Genomic DNA, 19,819 nt, shown 5'->3' on the forward strand with positions numbered 1-19,819 from the left:
AGTGTGGATGGTTGAACCATTCAATAAATATTATCTGTGTGTACATTTGCTTTTAGGTCCCTATCTTCAGGAGGCTCCGGTGATTATTGATAAGCCAGATATTGTACATGTGATGGAAAACCAGTCAGTCATCATCACTGTCACCCTCAATCACGTTAACGCTGCAGTCCTATGGAAGAGGTATCTATTAACATCTTCTATTCTTACATGAATGCATTTGCCTGTGATATCGTCTCAAGCATATTCAGTATATATATATTTCGGCATTGTCTTGATTTTACATTTTATTTTATTCTCATTGAACAAATATGTAAAAGGCTCCACTCCAAGTGCTATCCCGCTGTCCTCCCACCTATGAACAAAATTGAACATGTAAACCCTTCTCAACAGGAGAGGAGCGGTCCTCTCCAGCAAGCCAGGCCTGTACGAGATGACTATGCCAGACGATGACCAGCAAACACTGAAGCTGCTCAAAGTGAAGAGTGCTGACATCGGAGAAATGGTGTTTGTGGCATCCAACAAGCACGGCAGCGACAGCTGCACCTTCAACGTGGAGATGGCAGGTAGGCAGCAGATTGATCTATCTGTCCATTCAGCCGTCTAAAAGCTAATGTAACCTGGTATTGTACCTTCGCAACTCTGTCCGCAGCGCCGCCAACGTTTGAAACTATCATGGAGGACTTGGACGTGTGTGCAGGGGAGACCCCTTGCTTTGCTGTGGTTGTGGAGGGCAAACCCGTTCCCGACATTCTCTGGTTCAAGGTTTTTATCCATTTTAGCAATCAAAATGAATTGAATAAGTGATCACCAAGATAAACCGAACTATACAGTAGGGTACAAATTTTAACTAGAAATTTACAAAATCAGATAACTTTGCTTTATAAAGCTCAGAAGAACCAAAGCCGAAACGTACAGTATTTGCTTTCAGAACGACATCCTGCTGTCGGAGAGCAGTCATTACACATTCGTGTATGATGACAATGAATGTTCCCTGGTGGTCCTAAACGCTCATCCAGAAGACTCCGGCGTTTACACCTGCACTGCCAGGAACTTGGCAGGATCTGTGTCCTGTAAAGCTGAGCTCACCATTCATGAAGGTGAGAGGTCAATCTATCGACGCCATTAAAGAAAAAAGGTTTAACAGTCTTTTGGCTGCATGGCTAACAAGCTAAAAATACTTGTTGTTGTTAATGTCTTTTAATTATTTGAGTTTCCTTTGTCCAATTAAAACTTGCTCATTACTACAGCCAAACGTAAGGAAGATCCATTGGATGATGAGGAGACTATTCTGAGGAAGATGCGCAGACTGACTGACAACTATGACATTCACAAGGAAATTGGAAGGTAAGGCATTTTTAAACCCACATCTAAAATCCCATCGCAATATAATGATGCAAAAGGACCATAGTCTAGCATTGGAAGCAGTTTTTATCTCATTAAGTAGAGTTAAATAGTGATGAACTAAGTTTTCCTCCTGATTTTTCTCCTCCAGAGGTGCATTCTCCTATGTGAAACGTGTGACCCAGAAGGCCGGCAAAATGGAGTATGCTGCTAAGTTCGTCTCCACACGGGCCAAGAAGAAGGCGTCTGCCCGCAGAGAGATGAACCTGCTCTCCAAGCTGGACCACGAGAGAATCCTTTTCTTTCAGGATGCCTTTGAGAAAAAGAATGCCGTCGTCATCATCACCGAAATGTATCCTTATTAGGCAGTTAAAACACAGAGTACACAATCAGCCTGGGAACGCAGGTGAAATGATATATGAATAAAAATGTTTGCTTTTTCACGTTCAATGTAGTTCTAAGTGTTATGTTCTGAAGTGCTTTTTCTTGTTAAAAGTTAAATAAATGCATATACATGCATACATACTCTAAATGTTTAACAAAGCTAATTGTATAATGCATCTAAGGTCCCAGAAAGAATAGCCTTAATTCATCTTTAAAGATGCCACGAGGAGCTGCTTGACAGATTTACAAGGAAATCTATAGTTATGGAGTCTGATGTAAGTCGAGGGTTTTATGCCTGCACAGCAAATTTAACACTAATCACACATTTCAACATCAATTTCACTGTCATGATCAAATATACTGTATGTACTTTAATACTGGTATGTTTGTGTTTTGGAACCACCAGGTACGTTCATGTATAAGACAACTGCTTGAGGGCGTGGACTACCTTCATCATCAACACATTATACACCTCGACATTAAGGTAGATACTCATGGATCCTCACTCTCCCACTCTATCACCGTCTTCCTTTGGATACATAAAAAATATATATTCAAAATACATTTTTTCAAAACTGCACTGGAACAGTTTTTGTTTTTACATTTAGCAAATGATCATACAAGAGTATTCTGATGGCAGATCATGATAAAACCTTTTTTATTTTATTTTATTTCATTCCTCAGCCTGATAACATCCTCATGGCAGACTCCCACGGTGATCAGATACGAATCTCTGACTTCGGCAACGCAGTGCAGATCACACCCGATGAGGCTCAATACTGCAAATATGGCACACCAGAATTTGTTGCACCAGAAATTGTCAATCAGACCCCTGTGTCAAAAGCGACGGACATCTGGTAGAGTTTCTCTTGAATTTACTGTTTATTTTGTCTTAATACATCACCATTTTCTAATTATCTTCTTTATTCTCCTAGGTCAATTGGAGTCATTGCATATCTGGGGTGAGTAAAATAGTTTTTCTTTATTTTCATCATAATTAAATGTATTCTAGGGTGCTGAATACCAATGCCAGTTTTCTATGTGTTAGCTGGTTCAGGACTTACCCATAGGCTTGTCATTAAAATGTACGCGGTTGTTTCTTTTATCAGTCTGACAGGAGTTTCTCCATTTGCTGGAGAGAATGACCGCAGCTCCTTACTGAACATCAGGAACTATAATGTTGCCTTCGAGGAGAGCATGTTCGCTGACCTTTGCCGAGAGGCTAAAGGGTTCATCATAAAGCTGCTGGTAGCAGACAGGCTGTGAGTAACACTGCTGGATCTCTTTATCAAGATCTGTTTTATGTGAAATCATGATTGTTTGAAATACATCTGGACATTTAACTTATAGTTGCAACAAGCTATTCCGGAGATAATGTATATTGAATAAACAGGAGATATTATAGGACATATTTTCAGTCAATGCTGATGTCTGACATCACCCGGAATGCAATCTATACAGTTAAGGTCTTAAAGGTAAACACAGTGCATTGGAATGAGTAAACTGGTGCAAAGTCAGATTGCAACAATCTTGTTTGAATGGATAAAAGTGTCCTTATTTAACGCACGTCAGTCTAAACATAATTTGAAATAACACACAAATACAAACCAAAAGTCAACAACAATGAGAGCTACATTCACTTTTCTCAAGTTTTATTCAGTATTTCTAGATTTTCACATTATATTCATATTTTTCATTGACTTTTTTTCAGAATTCTATTTGACAGTTATTTCCTTTATGGCCTTTTATAGATATTTTAATATAAGTTTAAATGTAGTGTGTTCATTTTTTAGGTTTAATTAAACACCTCTAGAAGATGTCACAGCTTTCACCACAACATTTTCCTCACTGGCACAATAAATTGTTCCTTGTCAAGTAAATAAAAAGACGAAATCGCTCATGTCAACAATTTTGTTTCAGTTTTAGATGCTTATCAGGCAAACATTTGGTTGAATATTCCATTATTCTCTAGGCTCTGTCTGTAACTCTCATGTGGTCTTCCTCTGGTGCTTCTCATTCAACATTGTTAAGACAGCACAGTTTATTAAGCTGGATAATAGAACAAATAACAAATGTAAACATAAATATGACATATTTGTTTCTCTAGGAGACCTGATACTCAAGGATGTCTCCGTCACCCCTGGTTCAAGGTAAGACCAGGCCTGTGGTACTTCACACTGCAGTGTTAATCATCCACAACCTCTTTCTGCAGTCATTTTTATTTGACGATACTGAGCTAGGTCTTATTCATCATTCCTTTTATTACATTTCATGTCTCTTCATTGTACAGACACTTAGCAAGGGGAAGGCCATAAGCACAGAGTCCTTGAGGAAGTTTGTATCTCGCAGAAAATGGCAGGTGAGGGTTTTATTTCCTTTTCTGCTTCTATTTTGCATTAGACCCAGATTGCAATAATTTTTTTATTGAGTCATATTTCCACTTTTACAGCGTTCACTAATCAGCTATAAATCGAAAATGGTCATGAGGTCCATACCTGAGTTGCTTAACGATTCCTCCAGTCATATCTCCATTGCCGTTCCCGGGCACCTTAAAGAAGGTTCACCTTTGCCGTCATCATCTTCAGATTCGGATGAAGACATTGATGAACTGCCATTCATTCCAATGCCGCTTAACATGGAATTTTCTGGATCAAGGATGTCACTTAATGACATCCAGACAAATGAGCAGGAAACAGGGAAGCAGGATGGAACAAGTAAATGGACTACATCCCCTGTTCAAGCCCAGGAGGATATGGAGTGTGACCCTAAAGAAATGGATAAAGAAGGCGTCAAATTAACCGCTAAAGGCCGCCTGCGGAAAAGGTCGTCACAGGACAATGACAGGGGTTCCTCAGATGAAGAACCACCAGCGGAATTGCCACAAAAGTCGCAGCTGACTAGAAAACCCCTGCGAAGGGGTTCAAGCATAGAGTCAGACAAACCAGAGGGTGGACGACGGAGAGGAGAGCTAAGACGTGGAGGCTCCGCCGACAGTGCATTGCTGCTCCGGATTACACCAGAGGAAGGAGCTGGAGAAGCTAATCAAGAGGGTGGAAAGAGAGTTCTCAAGAAAGCTGTCTCTATGGAACTACCAAGAAGGAGCACCAGCCCAGGAACTGCCAAGATGAGTCAAGAAGACTACGCTCTCAAACTGGAGCTGATGCGACAGCGACTGCTTCGTGGTGGCTCTGTGGACAACAAGATGAGTGGACTGAGGGGACCTCTGTTGGAAACATTGGGAGTGGGAGATGAAAAGCGCTTCTCTCGTACTGCTCGTTTGGGCCCACCCCCACTAATTAGAGCTGCATCCAGCGATTCTGCAATGGACGAAGTTCCCAGACCCAAAGTTTTGCGCAAAACTGCTTCTTTCAGTCAAGGTGATTCAGAACCTATAGCTTTACACCGCCGGTCAGGAGCTCCCTTGGAGATTCCCTTGGCACGGGTAGAAGAGAGAAGGCTCAAGGAGGCCATATCTATGTCAGCTCTTACTGAGCAAATCAAGCTAGACTCCCATCCGGTGACTCCCAGGGAACCTTCGCCAAGACCACCGACACCAGAGGCTGTTGTGCAGGAAAGTCCAACCAAAGCAGAAAGCGAGGAATCATTGATAGAGAAAGAGATAAAGCCTGATGAGACTATGACTGAAAAGATGGAAGGGCTGACTACAGATAGTAATTTTGATGAGAGATCGAGCACTAGTGGTTTCTCAGAGAAGGACATGAGCATATCGGAAGAACCAATGATTGAATCAGAGTATACGGGCCAAATAATTCCTACACCTCCTCTTGTGGTCCAAAGCTCTGAACTAGAAGAGAAAATGGAGGAAGACGAAGGAGGAAATGAGAAAGAAGAAAAAGAACAGATTATGAAAGAAGAAGAAGAGGAAAGAATAGTCAGTGATGCTGAATCAAATGCTGAAGGACATGTTGACGTTTCTGAAAAATGTGCAGAAAAAGAAGTAGCAATGCCTGCTAAATCTTATGATATGATCATAACCACGAACTCAGCCATGGTGAGACCAACACAAGAATATTCCCGCCCATCAGCAAATGTTGTGTCAACTTATGTGACACCCTCGCTTCCTGCTAAGGTTGTTCTTCCAGATGGAAGGACTTCAGCATATGCAAGTATTATGCAGACCATCATGGTCCCTTCAGTTCAGCCTCTCAATGACAAAGCTTTAGGCCTCTCTACACCCGTTGTTGCTCCGGCCAACTCGAATCCCTCAGTGTTAACTGAAACATTTGCGCCCACATCTCCACTTGCCAGCATGTCCTCTGCTTTACCTGGTCCACCAAAGCCAGCTACCACGTCAACCAATGAGCACCCTGCTGTGTACTCCAGGGTAGCGTCGCCAGAAATGATGACAAAGGAACCCAGTCCACCATGGACTACCACACATTCCTCATCCCAACAAGAGCTCTCAGCAGGAGTTGACTTTGAGGACATTACCTCTGAAGAGGTCTTTGAGGCCCGCTTCAAAAAACGTGAGTCTTCCATCTCAAGAAGTCTTAAATTTCTGTCACGGTCAAAGAATGAGGACAAATCCCAAGTGGCTTCATCAGACTCAACAGAGTCAGGTGAAGACATATACAGACCTGGGCCAATTGGTGCGCCATTGGAATTGGCACCAAGGAGACTTGAGGAGAAGTCGAAGTCAGTCCAGGATCTTCGTGAAGCTCAAAAGGACCAAGGATTTATGAGAAGGCTCTCTATGCGCCTGAAGAGAGCTTCGTCAACTGAGCGCAAGGAGGAAACGACCAAAGAAGAAGATACCGTTGGTTCAAGACATAGACCTTCTTGGACTCTCGGCCGTAGAGGGTCACAGGACAAGAAGGAAGTGGAAATGGATGGTGGAGGTAATTCATTGGTGGAACAAGATGAAAAGGAGCTTAAGAAACCGAATGAATCACCGGTCTTAGCAATGCGCAGAAAGATTGAATCAACGGTGGCTGGGATCTCCACAAGAATCCGCAGCTACTCAGAGGAAAGGAAAGCATCGGAGGACAAGGAAACCAAGAGGACACCCATTCTTTCCATGCTTCGTCGTGCGACATCAGAGATCCGTGCTACGAAGGTTCCAAGTGTTCCTCAGAACCAGCTGGCATCTCAGGCCAGTAATGGTGCCTCATCAGAGTCTATAGACTCCATGTCCAGCCTAAAGTCAGAAACATCAAAGGGTATGTATGGCATAGACCTTTATTTAAAAATATATACTGTATAGTCATGGTTGCAGAGCATTATCAATTACACTTTCTTAAATGCATGATGGTTTATTAATGGTGTCAATTGTTTTATTCTTGTAAAGTTGTGGAGGGTGAGCGCAGATCCCGCTGGGATCGATGGGGCCTAACCAGAGGGAGGCGAGACAAGACTGTATCACAGCCTGACATACCAACGGCAATCTCCAGAGAAAATAGTTCCCTACGTTCACGCCAGTACTCCAGATTGGCTTCAGGTAAGTTACATAAGAGTGCACATGGGATTGCATGGTGTCAAGGGTATGGTAATTAGAGCGTAAAGCAAGGGTTTGGAGATATACTTTATCGAGAGTTATATAAGAGGACCACTCTTGTATCCGTCATTAAATATAAAGCTAGAACCAACAGCCAGTTAGCTTAGCTTAGCAGAAAGAGTGGAAACTCTGATGTTTTTCTCATCACTGTGAAGTGGCCAGGCAACCAGAGGATACATCAGGAAGTGATTCCTCCCTAAAACCACGAGGTGTAGTTTTTAACCCTTGTTTTCCTTCTTTGTTTGCACATCTTGTTACCTTACAAACAGAGCCAGGCTAGCTGTTTCCCCTTATCCAGTCTCTCCACTGGCTTCTGGCTGTAGCTTCATAATTTACATATCGATATGAGAGTGATTTATCAAAATGTCAAACTGTTGCTTTAGGTTACCTTTCTTACATATCACATATCACATGATATACCAAACCATAACGCATAGATTGTAGGGCAACATCAGTGAACACATAGCATTTGATTGGTTTGTAAATGTACATGTGATGCCTTTGTTTGTCTTATACAAATATCTCTTCAAAAATGAAGAGGGATAATAAACAAAACAACAAGGTTCCTAGCTGATCCTGGGCCAGACGTTGTTCGTGGTTTTAATAATGGTGTTTCTAATGTCCTTTTCTCCCAGATTTCGCTCCAGTATTTCACATCAAGCTGAGAGATCACGTCCTGCTGGAGGGGGATCCAGTCACACTCAGCTGTCTGCCAGCAGGCAGCCCCCACCCACACATCACCTGGATGAAAGGTAAGGGTCTCTAATTTAAATACGGCAGTGTTACGGTCAGCATCACTTCTCTTGCTAGTTACAAGAATTTACATAATTATTCTTAGGTGCACGAGTGCCGAGGCATAATGAATGCTTACATTGCATCTCACTACATGCTAACACGAATTACCCTGACAACAAAAGTTGCATACAGTGCAAACAAATAGGACAGGAGATAAGATAAATAAATGACGTTCTTTATTACTCGAGCAACTTTAACGACCTTCACGTTAACGCTCATCATTTTGATTCACGATAAATAATATAAACTTAAATCTTCATCGTTATATCTCACAATAAAAGACCATTTCATGTGTTTCCTCAGATAAGAAGCCCATGGAGATTGATGCCAGGATGAACATGATCGCCTGCCCTGATGGCCGGCAGCTACTGATGATCATGCGAAGCACCAAAAAGGATGCAGGGGTCTATGAATGTGTTGCTAAAAGCCCCCTGGCCGCAGTGTCCAGCTCTTGCACAATATCTCTTGCTCGTAAGAACTGAGACATACATCACTTTTACGTCTATCTGTGAGGAGCAGTAAACCGTGTTAGTCGACTTTTAAACAATATACAGTGTCCGTATATTGTACTGTACATAAATGATTACCGTAATGTACTGTTAGTCTACTGGATAGACAACAGAGAGCCAGGGAAGAAACTGGAGGGAAAGTGATATGTATATAATACTAATATATATTTGTTTGTACAGTTCTGCCTAATCGTCCTGGGACCCCTGAAATACCTCAGAAGTACAACAACACAGCCCTGGTAGTATGGAGGCCCTCAGATACCATGGCCCCCTGCACATACTCTCTGGAGAGGAAAGCAGAGGGTCAGTGTTCACGAACAATGATTCAATGTTTTATTCACTTTTTTTAGACAGATGACCATTGTCAAATGTCCACAAATGCTTTTTGAATCGGTGGTTGGGTTGCGCGATATATCGATGTGCCTGGAGGGAAGCAGGGAAAGAGCCTGTAGAGAGCAAAAGAAGTGAAGCGCCAACGTGAGTTTATAAGTGATCAGGTCGGAAACGCTTCTCGGAGAGGCCAGGCTTCACTTCAAAATAGATTGTGAAACTAGCACCTACGTTGTTATCGGTATGTGTATGTACCAGGCATTAAGAACATCTAAGAACTCTCTTCAAAATAAAAGTCATCTTCTCTTCAATGTGACACAAATTCACATTCATTCAACAAGTCAGTCTTTCAATAATAAATAAGTACAAACCATAGTATGCTGTGGGTTGCAACAGGAAGATTTATTAAGAATCTTTTTTTTTTTACCAAATTAGCTATGACCATGCAACACACCGACTCTCATCAAACAAGTTAATACACAATATCATTCTTATGAAAATCAAATCAACGAGACCACATCATTACTGCAAACCATCTTAAGGTTTCTATGGCAACATGTGGGCTATGGCACACAGTGTTGAAGGTGAAGTAGTGAACTACTCGTTTCCGGCAGATGAGATTTAACAACATGAAACATAAATACAGCATAGCAGCCTCGCCACATCAGGACCACCATTTCACAACATCAATACGTCAACACCGTGATGAATGAGACTTGGTTATAGAGAGCAAAACAAGGTGTTTCAGATAGAATAATGACAAGTGTTATGTAATAGTCCTATAAACCGGCTCTTAAATAACTTAGACACATGGATTAACGATATTTTTACTCCCCCAGGTGAGACCAACTGGTTGATCGTGGCTACAGGCGTGGCAGACTGCTATTACAATGTGGCTGGCCTGACAGCAGGGGCCTCCTTCAGGTTCAGGGTGGCATGTGTCAATAAAGCTGGCCAGGGCCCCTACAGCAACCTGTCAGAGCTAGTGTGCCTGAGTGCTCCAGGTATGTATTACCTCAAAGAAACTCTGTGAGACCTTTGGGCTGATTTTAGATGAGGCTGTGAAATATACAAATAGTTGCTTTCAATGTATTTATATTCTAATAAATGTACAGATGCACGTTGCAAATATTTCAATCACATTGGACAATGTGCTGAGAGTGAAGTCTTTGTTGCAGATCTTCACATTGTATGCGTTATCCATTTTCATATATCAGATCAAGTCTTTGAGGCGTGTCCTCCCTCTCCGTGTCTCTCATTAGAACCAGCTAAATCCACTCCTATTGTAGTGGTGAAGACTGTCCCTGCAACTCCTCCTCCTGTCCCTGTGGTGATGATGTCGTCCATGAAAGTGCCTCCCATGAAACCAGCTCCGAGTAAATCCGCTACGGTAACGCCTGTCCCGCCCTCAACTTCAGCTCCGGCTCCACCTGTGGCTAGCCCTGCTCCTGCAGTAACCGTCAAACCCACTGTGCAGGTCGATGTTAGCCACCCCGCTGTTACTCCGCCCGTTAGCACAGCTCCCTCGGGAGAAGCTCCCGTTCACACGGCCGCGGCTGTCCAAGTCACGGCGGCCAAAGCCAAGACCACCATTAGCATCAGCGTTGGCAAACCCCAAACCAAATTGGGGCCTCCCCCCCCTGTCCCACCCAAACCTCAAAGTCCTGTAAATGCAGTCCCTCAAATAACCAACAAATCCCCATCTCCCGCACCAGCACCCGCGCCTGTCATCGGTAAACCTATTTCGTCTGTTCCGATGTACGTGCCGGCTACGACCGCGCGGGCTACTCCACCTTCTCAATCGAGTTCCACCCCGACAACCACCACCATTACAGTCACTCCTGTGACCGTCTCAGTACCCGTGGCTGTCTTGCAGCCCGTGGTGGTGGTGGTGCAGAGCTTGACGCCACTTCTGCAGGTAGGGGACAGCCGGAGCACCCCCTCCGGACGGGTCACCCCGACCGGACGGGTCACGCCGTCAGGACGGGCCACACCTTCGGGCCGCAGGACGCCGTTGGGAAAGCCCGGAGAGGGATCGCTGCGCCAGGGAGTTCCACAGAAGCCTTACACCTTCATGGATGAGAAAGCAAGGTAACGGCAGAGACAAACGTATTATTAAGCAAAATGAACTATCTTACAAGCCTCTTGGATCAGAAGTTTCAGTCGGTTGCAATCTATAATCTCACCACTAGATGCCGTCTAAAGTTTTAAATGCAAGACTTTTACTTGTGGTAGAGTATTTTCACAGTTATTTTTTAATTTTTTCCCCTAAATATTTGTACTTGTTCATTTGAAAGGCCAAAGAGTTAAACTGTTTGAATATGCATTATGAATGTCTTTTATTTTCGAGTTTTTTACCACAAGCCAAAAATGTCATCTGTGTCAGATTTAGCTGAGCTGTACATGAATCTCTCGGTGCTCTTTTTGCCCGTGGGACACACAGCATTCGGAGAAGTCGCCATTGACTCATTCTTTGTCACACAGGGGTCGGTTCGGTGTGATCCGTGAGTGCCGGGAAAACGCCACAGGCAACCTCTTCATGGCTAAGATCGTTCCATATGAGGCAGACAGCAAGCAGACGGTGCTGCAGGAGTACGACATCCTCAAGTCCCTTCATCACGACAGGATCATGGCCCTGCATGAAGCTTACGTCACCCCTCGCTACCTGGTGCTCATCTCCGAGTACTGCAGTGGGAAGGAGCTTCTCTTCAGCCTCATAGACAGGTGAGGCCAAACGGCTGTACTTCTCTGATGTAGGTTTCCTATTTATACTGAGTTTATTTAAAAGTTCCGTAATAAATGCCTTAAAAAACAAATCCTCTCCTGGAGCCCTCTAACAGGCTGTTTTGTGGCGTGATCCAGGTTCCGTTACTCAGAGGATGATGTGGTGACCTACATTGTGCAGATCCTCCAGGGTCTGGACTACCTCCACACCCGACGCATCCTCCACCTGGACATCAAGCCAGAGAACGTCGTCATCACCTACATGAACGCCATCAAGATCATTGACTTCGGCAGCGCTCAGACTTACAACCCCCTCTTCCTCAAGCAGTTCAGCCCTCCTATCGGAACACTGGAGTATATGTGTAAGGGGCTGTGTTACATGCACCACTGGGAATGTCAAAGTGAAGCTGCTCTACTCAATATAGAAGCAACTGTTTGCAAACGCGTTGGCCACATCAGTCAGTGTGTTTACAGGTTGTTACGCTGGCCTCAAGTGGCCAAAAATCAATGACTGCATGTGTTGGATGGCTCAGGTCAATACAAATCCTGTCCTGATAATTCAGTTGGTTTGTCATTCAGTTACTTAAACTTCATTTACTCAGTAAGTCTCATTTAGAGCATTATCTATGTTGCAGGAGGGACATGAGGACAAAGATTATGACTCAGTTGATTTGCCCACACAATGAAATTATCACACACCATATTTAAACATTAAGAGACGTCACCGAATATAAATGTGTTCTATGTACTGAGTAACTGATGATGTTAAAGGAACAGAGCACCCCAAAATCACCTGTTCCTCTTACCTCATCTAGATATTTATATATCTAGATTGTTTTGGTATGTCGGCCGTAGAGATGTCTGCCTTCACTTCAATTTAGGAACTATGGTTGAAAGAAAAATAGTTCCTATATGAAACTGCTCATAACAAGGTCTGTGGATTATCTTGAGTCATGATCTCTGGAAGTAGACGTCACTTCAGTTTTCCAGATGACATTTTTTTGCCATATAGTCTCATTATACTGTACAAAAGTAGGCAACTCACACCAGAACGAGCTAGATCGATAAATAGCACTGCAGTTAAGGGGACACCTTCAAGTGTGCATTATGTAATCATTTATTTGGGAGTAAATTAAATGAAAAACACACAATGTTACAAAACAGATCTCAGTCAAAAATAGTACGAATGAAACCTCTTATTCTTTGTTGTTGTTTTTATAGATGGTTGAGTACAAATTATTGATGGATAAACAGTACACGTCAATAGTGATGACAGTAGATCTGTATCCGTGTTGTCAGTGGGCCTGCACTGGCTATGGAAACACAAACTTAATTGATCCATTCACACATTAAAAAAGGCTACACACACCATTTAGTAATTACATATTGTTTATTTGGTACAAAGACTATTTGCGGATGTAATTAAGGTTCAGTGTAATGTAATCAAAGCCGTACATTTTTCCCTTCTTCTTGCAGCTCCAGAGATGTTGAAAGGGGATGTTGTGGGTCCTCCAGCTGACATCTGGAGCGTGGGCGTACTGACTTTCATCATGTGAGTACCGATTTCACAGCTTCCACCAAGAAAGCCCTCTTTTTTTTCTTTTTTTTTTTTGGATATTTTATTTTAACAATGCAAGAGAGCATATAGAACACAGAACATTAAACATTACAAACAACTACATCACAAGTTAAGAAAAAAACTAAACACAAATAAATGAAATAAAATTAAGTCAATAAAGTAAATAAATAAATAATTCCCCCCACCCAAACGAATAAAAGAGGTTGGTGCATAAAGTAACACAACACAAAGGTGAATGCAATGACTATATTGTAAATCGGAGCTCTAAATAATTACAGTCCTATGGTGCTGTTAGTGTTATACCCATGTACTCCAAATAAGGCTGCCAGATTTTCAAAAATAAATTATATTTTTTTATGAGACTATATGTAATTTTTTCAAGAGGAATACAATTGTTCATTTCCACAGACCATTTGTCGATGAGAGTGGGGGAATCAGACAAGAAAGCCCTCTTTAAATAGAAATATACAAGTGCTTTAATTTACAATGAGGCTTGTGATGGAAACTTTGCATTTCAGATCTTTTTCCATGTAATGTTACATGGTGTGGACATCTTGTCACTCTTGTAATCGTCATTTAATTCACAACTAACTTGGTGAACGATCTTAGATTTGATTGTGTAGATTGAGGGATCCACGCCGTTTCGTGAGTTTCAAAACTTCTCCCTGATTCTCCAGGTTGAGTGGCAAGTCGCCTTTCATTGAAAATGATCCTCAGGAGACGGAAGCCAGGATCCAGGCGGCAAAGTTTGACCTCTCTAAGCTCTACCAGAATGTGTCCCAAAGTGCCTCTCTGTTTCTTAAAAAGATCCTCTGTAGCTACCCGTGGTAAGCTGAACACCAGTCCTTTTTGTAGTTCCTCTTCTTTAAATCTCTATATAAATCTTTGCATATTTGCATCCTCATGATCTGGTCTTCCACAGGGCCCGTCCCTCCATTAAGGACTGCTTCAATAACTCCTGGCTTCAAGATGCCTACCTGATGCGCCTTCGCAGGCAGACGCTCACCTTTACAACTACCCGTCTCAAGGAATTCTTGGCCAACCAGCAGCACAGGCGAGAGGAGGTGGCCACCAAGCACAAAGTCCTCCTGCGGTCCTACCAGAGCTCGCCACAAACCCCCACCAGCCCCGCCACGCCAACTGTGCCAGCTTCAGCCCCCACACCTGTCACCCAGTGAAAAAACAGGCTCGGAGCGAGACAAGACTTTGGGCCGTGAGGTGGGGTGGTCCCTTCAGGTTTGAGTTGTTGAACGTAGTCGGGTGAAAAAAACACCAAAAAAACACACACACTCAAAAAACCAGCAGTGGCTGGAGTCTACGGAGACGTCACTTATTTTTCTTTTGTGGTTCTTAAAGTGAATCTAAAAGAATGATTTCACACTTAAGGGAACTCTTACAAAGTTACAAGAGCCTGAGTATTTTTTTACATGGTGGACCTTGTTCATACGAGGCAGGATGTCCTCTTCAAGTTAGTACCTCAAGGTTTGTAACTGCATACATTTTTGGATAAAGTACTTCCTTTCTTACTGTCAACTCTCCAATGATTCGAGGGAATGCATTATTAATACGCTGAAGTAACCCTCCACGGAAGGCCTAAAACTGCTGTAGTAGAGTTTTGATGTTCAAAAACATTTATTCACGAGATTCCAAAATGATGAGTACTGCACAATTTTAAAACAAGGAGGGCAGAAACAATTGATGCCTTTTCCACAGCAACACCTCTGCTTTATCCGTCTGTAGTTTCATATTCAAATGTGTCCTGACCAGATGTTCATTTTACGATGATCCACACCCTTAATCCACCTTATTTGTGCTACAGTACCAGAGTTTTTGTAGCATTTCAATGATTGTCAAGATTGTAGCAGTTCCAGTTACTTCTTTTTGTTCTGAGTTTTTTTTAAATATAGAGTTCGGGGGAGACATCGGAGGATTCTCTACAAGGGCTAATAGAAGAGGACTCTTACAATTATCACAAATTTCCTCCCCAACGTTACTTAACATAGTAATGACGAGTAATGATCCGCGCATTCTCAAAATCACAATTTTGTTTTGGAATTTGTTATTAGATCACCATTTCTGCTCCACATGACGATGTGCACAGCACCAGTGGCTCCACGCAGGACGGTCACTGTGATTGGTGGTTGGCAGGCACTCGCTCCTTCACCACCAGTAAGCTAACAGCCAGCACATTGGCTTCCAGTTCAGCTTCCACTCAGCCCAGTGTGATGGATCCACTGGCTCTCATCTCTGAGTTGACTAAAAAGACGTTTGCCGAGTCAAGTGAGTCCGCGTGTTCTTAGAACACTGAATCACGTTAGAAACCCACTGGTGATACTGGGGTGCCTCCATGTGCCCTTAACCTGTTAGCATGAGTCGGCATAAAAAAATAGCCTCTCCCACTCATTGAAGATTGTTTATTAATACATTGTTTAGAGCATTTGGTCTTATTTTAGCTGTAATTGTCAACTGCTAACAGCTATTGCTTTGAAAAAGAAAGTTTCATTTGTTTGTTTTTTAATATATAAATTACAGTCTTTAAATGACCGGACATTTTATAAATAAAGTTAAGATTTGAATTAGTTATAATTCAATTGTAAATTATTATAAATGGATTCTCTTAATGAAGCATCATGCAACTTTTTGGTTTCCAGCCCATACAAGCTTACAAGCACACAGTGATCAACACATAAATTCAATACACACGCAATATAGTAGTGCCTGCAGAGCGTACAACACATGAAATCAGAAATGTTATAAACCTAAGACAATCCCTACAGCGCTTTATTAAAATAATATTTCAATATTTCCTCTTATTCCGTGCTCTATATATGAGATATGAGGAGGTATGTCTTAACAAAAAGAAAACAAGTCTTGGTTCTTCATCAAGAGATTGTACATGTGACGATACCCGCCTGGTTGATTTGCAAAAAAATGGATCAATTATAATTTTTGCTTTTATTTGACTGCTTTAGAAACAGGGACTGGAAATGGGGCGAGGAGAGAGAGAGAGAGAGAGAGAGAGAGGTATGAATAAAAAATTGTGGTGTTCCTTTCATACCACTTTGCTTTTTTGAGGGCAAATTCAGTTTTAAGACCAGCATGGGAAACATTTGCAGTTTTTGTTTTTGATCACTTTTCTGTCACGTGTGTCGATACCAAGTACGGATTTGCACGCCTCACACACAAAGTGTAATCTCTGTGACAGATTGGATTCATCTTAAAGGAAGTATCGAGGACTTTTACCACGTCGAGCTGCGTCACACATTCAGCAACACAAGTTGTTTTAATCTGTGTATTGACTGAGAGCGAGTGGTGGTAATTCTATGAAACTGTTTTACTAGTTCTACATATTCTCATGCTACTGCTAGATAAATACTGCCCTTTTGTCTTTTTTTGCCTCGGTCCTCTTCCTATGCAGAGTAGTTAATCACAGAGGGAGTTGTTTTTAAACCTGAATGAAAACATGCGAGATCAGCATGAGAATGCAAATGTTGTGTTCGACTCTACGTCTGTGCAATATATTATGTTCTTCAATCATATAAACTGAAACTACAACCGTTTGTAAGCAGCCAACAGGGATTTGAAATAAGAAAAAGATGTTGACCGCTCCACGTTTCGTATGAAAAATCCTTTGCCGTATTTTTGTGGAATGTGTTGCAGTGCCTCGTGATGGATATTAGACCCACAGAGAAAAAAAAGTTGAAATGAATGACAAGTTCTTATATTTTGCGATTATATGAATGTGACTGCTTTTGTGTGTGTTACGCAATTTGTTTATTTATTGAGTGACTGTGTTTGTTACAGCTGCCGCTTTTTATTTTGTGAACTTTCTGAACCTGGCATGGAAAATGGCATGACAGCTGTTAAGGCTATGAAGAATAAAGGAAATATGACACGTACATATATATGGATACAGTGTCGCGATTTATTCGTGCAGCGGGATGAAATCCAGGTGTGAAAAGTGTCAGCAGAGCTCTGAATTACTGTTGGATTTGCAATATTTTAGAAATGATAAATTTTGACTGATTTACACAAAAGAGATGACATGAAAAGTGTTTCCACTCTAATAAAGGACCACAGTCGGGTCACGATTTTATGATGCTCTTTTTGTTGAGGCCTCTCCCTCCACATGACCCCGACGACCAACATTTAAGTCTCACCATGGGACGACTCGCAGCTCAATCACACACAAAACTAAACCGCTCCCAAATTCTCAGGAGCGTTCGACATGAAGGCTTTATAAGGACGGCAAAGTACCTCTGCGACATTTGTTGCGCATCTTCAATCAGCCTTGTCGTGCCGAGTGTTTCCTAAAATCCAAAGAAGGAAAAGGAACGGTCGGGCCGACGAGTCGTTCCCCTTGATCCTCGTGGACCTCTACATATAAAGCGTGAAGTGTTTTTAGGTTTGCTGACTCGGGTGTGGATCTGAAGTATAGAGTGCAGCTTCCAGAGGTAAGAAAAATTGACACAAGGTTGTAAAAAAATAAGTAATGCTTGGCAAGGTAATGCACATTATTTCATTTTGTAAAGAGCGCCTCTTCTCCAGAGTATAAAGGCCCTTTTCACAGAATAGTTTTTAACATGTTGCAGTAGAACGAGCTCGGGTGTAAATAATACAATTAATGAGGGATGAATGCCATTTATCTGCCTCAGTTTCAGGGTCCTGCTGTGGTGAATGGGACACTTGAACAGAACGGAGCCGTCGTTAATGTCATTAGTCATGTCTTCCGTGAAAAAGGCCATTTGGAAATCGAATACGCTTTTTTTAATGACCTCAACAAGTTCCTTCTCGTGCTAACCTGCTCGGATCCCTGCAGATGTCCAGGGCGAAGGCTGCACCCCCACCTGGGTGCACTCTGAACATCAACAATCCTCAGGTCCAGGAGGCCGCCATCCGAAACAATCCCACGTCTGCTGGCATTATTGGTTAAAGCAGTCAGTATGCTTCAAGCAAAGGGATCGTCGGTCACCCCCCCTCACCTGTCTGTTCTTGTTCGTACGATACTTTGCACGTGCTTGGTTTGAAGCATACTGACCCCGTTTTGGCGGGGAAAAAAGCACGCAAAGTGATTCCCGCATTCCTGTCAGCGCTTTCCCAGACCCTTTCATCGTCTGGTGCAAGGACGGCAAACAGCTGAAGGACGGCCCCAAATACCGCTACGTTTTCGAAGACCCATATTTTGTGGCGCTCGTGGTTCGAGACTGAGTGCAGGCTGATCTGGGGAGAAATACACGGTCTCCATCAAAAATCCATTCGGACAGACATGTGGATCGGCCTGTATTCTAGTAGTTAGCGTTAGCAGGCTTTTGTTGTTTCTGTAGGCTACTTTACGGTGGGGTGTGAATCTAAGTTTTGTTCGTTTGACACGGTTGGAGGAATCAGAATTTAATCAAACAGATTAAACAGTGATTACTAGTGACTTTTGTACAACTTTATCTTTCAGGCAACATCCAAATTCTAGCACTTGTGATCATCCACAAGTCATGTGGCTGACGGAGTATTTGCATCATGCTTTCCCAGTCTCTGCTAAGGTTGCTATAAAGGCCCAGACAACATGAAGGCCAAGAGGGGGACAACGGTGGTGCTCAAGGCTGAAATACGCAGGGAGCCTCCTCCAGATGTTGCCTGGCTCAAAGACGGAGATGACATCGATGAAGATGACAGGTCGGCTCTTTTAGAAACCCAATAAGCAGGAATAATGTATACATATGTGTTTACCATGCTTTTTCACGATGCGTGTACATGTATAATCTGCATTTGTTTTGTGAATGCCACATTTACAAACGTTATTCAATAACTGTATGCAAATGAAGAGATGTGAATCTAATTCTAGGGAAATCAAATAGCGCTAATAAAGGGACTATGACTGTCTTTCAGGGTGTTCTTCGACACCGGAGACACTGACACGATCTTGACCATCAAAAACGCAAAGTTGTCTGATGCTGGCAGGTATGAGGTGTTTGCTGAGAACAGCCTGGGCACAGACCAGTCCTTCGCTTGCGTCGACATCCTCTGATGGAACCTCTCCACTATACACCGGTGCTGATGCGACGAGCTTCTGTTTTCTCTTATAGTGCAATCCAATGGACAATATACTGTATCACTAATGTGTTCCAAGCTGTACATTCAGTCATGACCATGAGAAAAAGTAAAGACTTTTTTGCTAACAGCTTTTTGGAGTTTTTATTTTTATGTATTTGTTCATTATCGATGACAAGTATTTATTATGATTTATCATGAAAAAGACCGCATTTTACCACAATAACAAATACAAAACCTATCAGCCATCTTGACATTTAACATTAAGATGAGAGGGTTACTTAAAATATATAGTGTATGTGGACATGAATGGAATTGAACTGCGTGCAGTCAGAGATTTGTTTTTATGCTGCCAGCAGCATCTAGCTGTGATCAGAGGAATTACAGCTACACTGTCTTTTCCACTCAGCTGTGTGTGGTGATTGTTATTTGATTCGAATGCAGTAAAACAGGCGGAAAGTCACAGCAAGGAGTTCCATTTTCAGCTTAAGTATAGTACAGTTGCAGAGGTTTTAAAAAACCGTAAATAAACGCCCTCGTTTACATGGGGGAGGAGTCTTGCTGGAGGTTTTTCAAAAGGGAGAGAGAGTGAGCGAAGGT

General features: G+C 42.4%; 2 protein-coding genes across 2 annotated transcripts in view; both read left to right on the top strand.

Annotated features, from left to right (window-relative positions):
- The window catches only part of spegb (striated muscle enriched protein kinase b), a 46,362-nt gene extending 29,286 nt beyond the window's left edge, over positions 1 to 17,076 (top strand). The window contains exons 17-41 of the mRNA XM_079276968.1: positions 57 to 180; positions 391 to 563; positions 650 to 762; positions 929 to 1,097; positions 1,248 to 1,344; positions 1,493 to 1,693; positions 1,943 to 2,000; positions 2,132 to 2,209; positions 2,410 to 2,582; positions 2,661 to 2,687; positions 2,835 to 2,987; positions 3,833 to 3,875; positions 4,016 to 4,084; positions 4,175 to 6,905; positions 7,034 to 7,183; positions 7,876 to 7,992; positions 8,339 to 8,506; positions 8,725 to 8,847; positions 9,714 to 9,878; positions 10,137 to 10,965; positions 11,359 to 11,598; positions 11,737 to 11,960; positions 13,075 to 13,150; positions 13,855 to 14,004; positions 14,100 to 17,076. Coding sequence (XP_079133094.1) covers positions 57 to 180; positions 391 to 563; positions 650 to 762; positions 929 to 1,097; positions 1,248 to 1,344; positions 1,493 to 1,693; positions 1,943 to 2,000; positions 2,132 to 2,209; positions 2,410 to 2,582; positions 2,661 to 2,687; positions 2,835 to 2,987; positions 3,833 to 3,875; positions 4,016 to 4,084; positions 4,175 to 6,905; positions 7,034 to 7,183; positions 7,876 to 7,992; positions 8,339 to 8,506; positions 8,725 to 8,847; positions 9,714 to 9,878; positions 10,137 to 10,965; positions 11,359 to 11,598; positions 11,737 to 11,960; positions 13,075 to 13,150; positions 13,855 to 14,004; positions 14,100 to 14,355 — 6,707 coding nt within the window. The 3' untranslated portion in view covers positions 14,356 to 17,076. The remainder of the gene's footprint in view (positions 1 to 56; positions 181 to 390; positions 564 to 649; positions 763 to 928; positions 1,098 to 1,247; positions 1,345 to 1,492; positions 1,694 to 1,942; positions 2,001 to 2,131; positions 2,210 to 2,409; positions 2,583 to 2,660; positions 2,688 to 2,834; positions 2,988 to 3,832; positions 3,876 to 4,015; positions 4,085 to 4,174; positions 6,906 to 7,033; positions 7,184 to 7,875; positions 7,993 to 8,338; positions 8,507 to 8,724; positions 8,848 to 9,713; positions 9,879 to 10,136; positions 10,966 to 11,358; positions 11,599 to 11,736; positions 11,961 to 13,074; positions 13,151 to 13,854; positions 14,005 to 14,099) is intronic.
- Positions 17,077 to 17,814: 738 nt separating this feature from the next.
- Positions 17,815 to 19,237, top strand: LOC306782893 (SPEG neighbor protein-like). The gene is given in 8 exon segments (XM_079276378.1): positions 17,815 to 18,106; positions 18,108 to 18,191; positions 18,238 to 18,382; positions 18,386 to 18,403; positions 18,406 to 18,465; positions 18,694 to 18,717; positions 18,720 to 18,844; positions 19,058 to 19,237. Coding segments are annotated over 8 exon segments (705 nt in total). The 5' UTR covers positions 17,815 to 17,996; the 3' UTR covers positions 19,197 to 19,237.
- Positions 19,238 to 19,819: the final 582 nt, after the last annotated feature.

The sequence above is a fragment of the Melanostigma gelatinosum genome (genome assembly GCF_949748355.1).
Source record: "Melanostigma gelatinosum genome assembly, chromosome: 10".
Classification (NCBI taxonomy): domain Eukaryota; kingdom Metazoa; phylum Chordata; class Actinopteri; order Perciformes; family Zoarcidae; genus Melanostigma; species Melanostigma gelatinosum.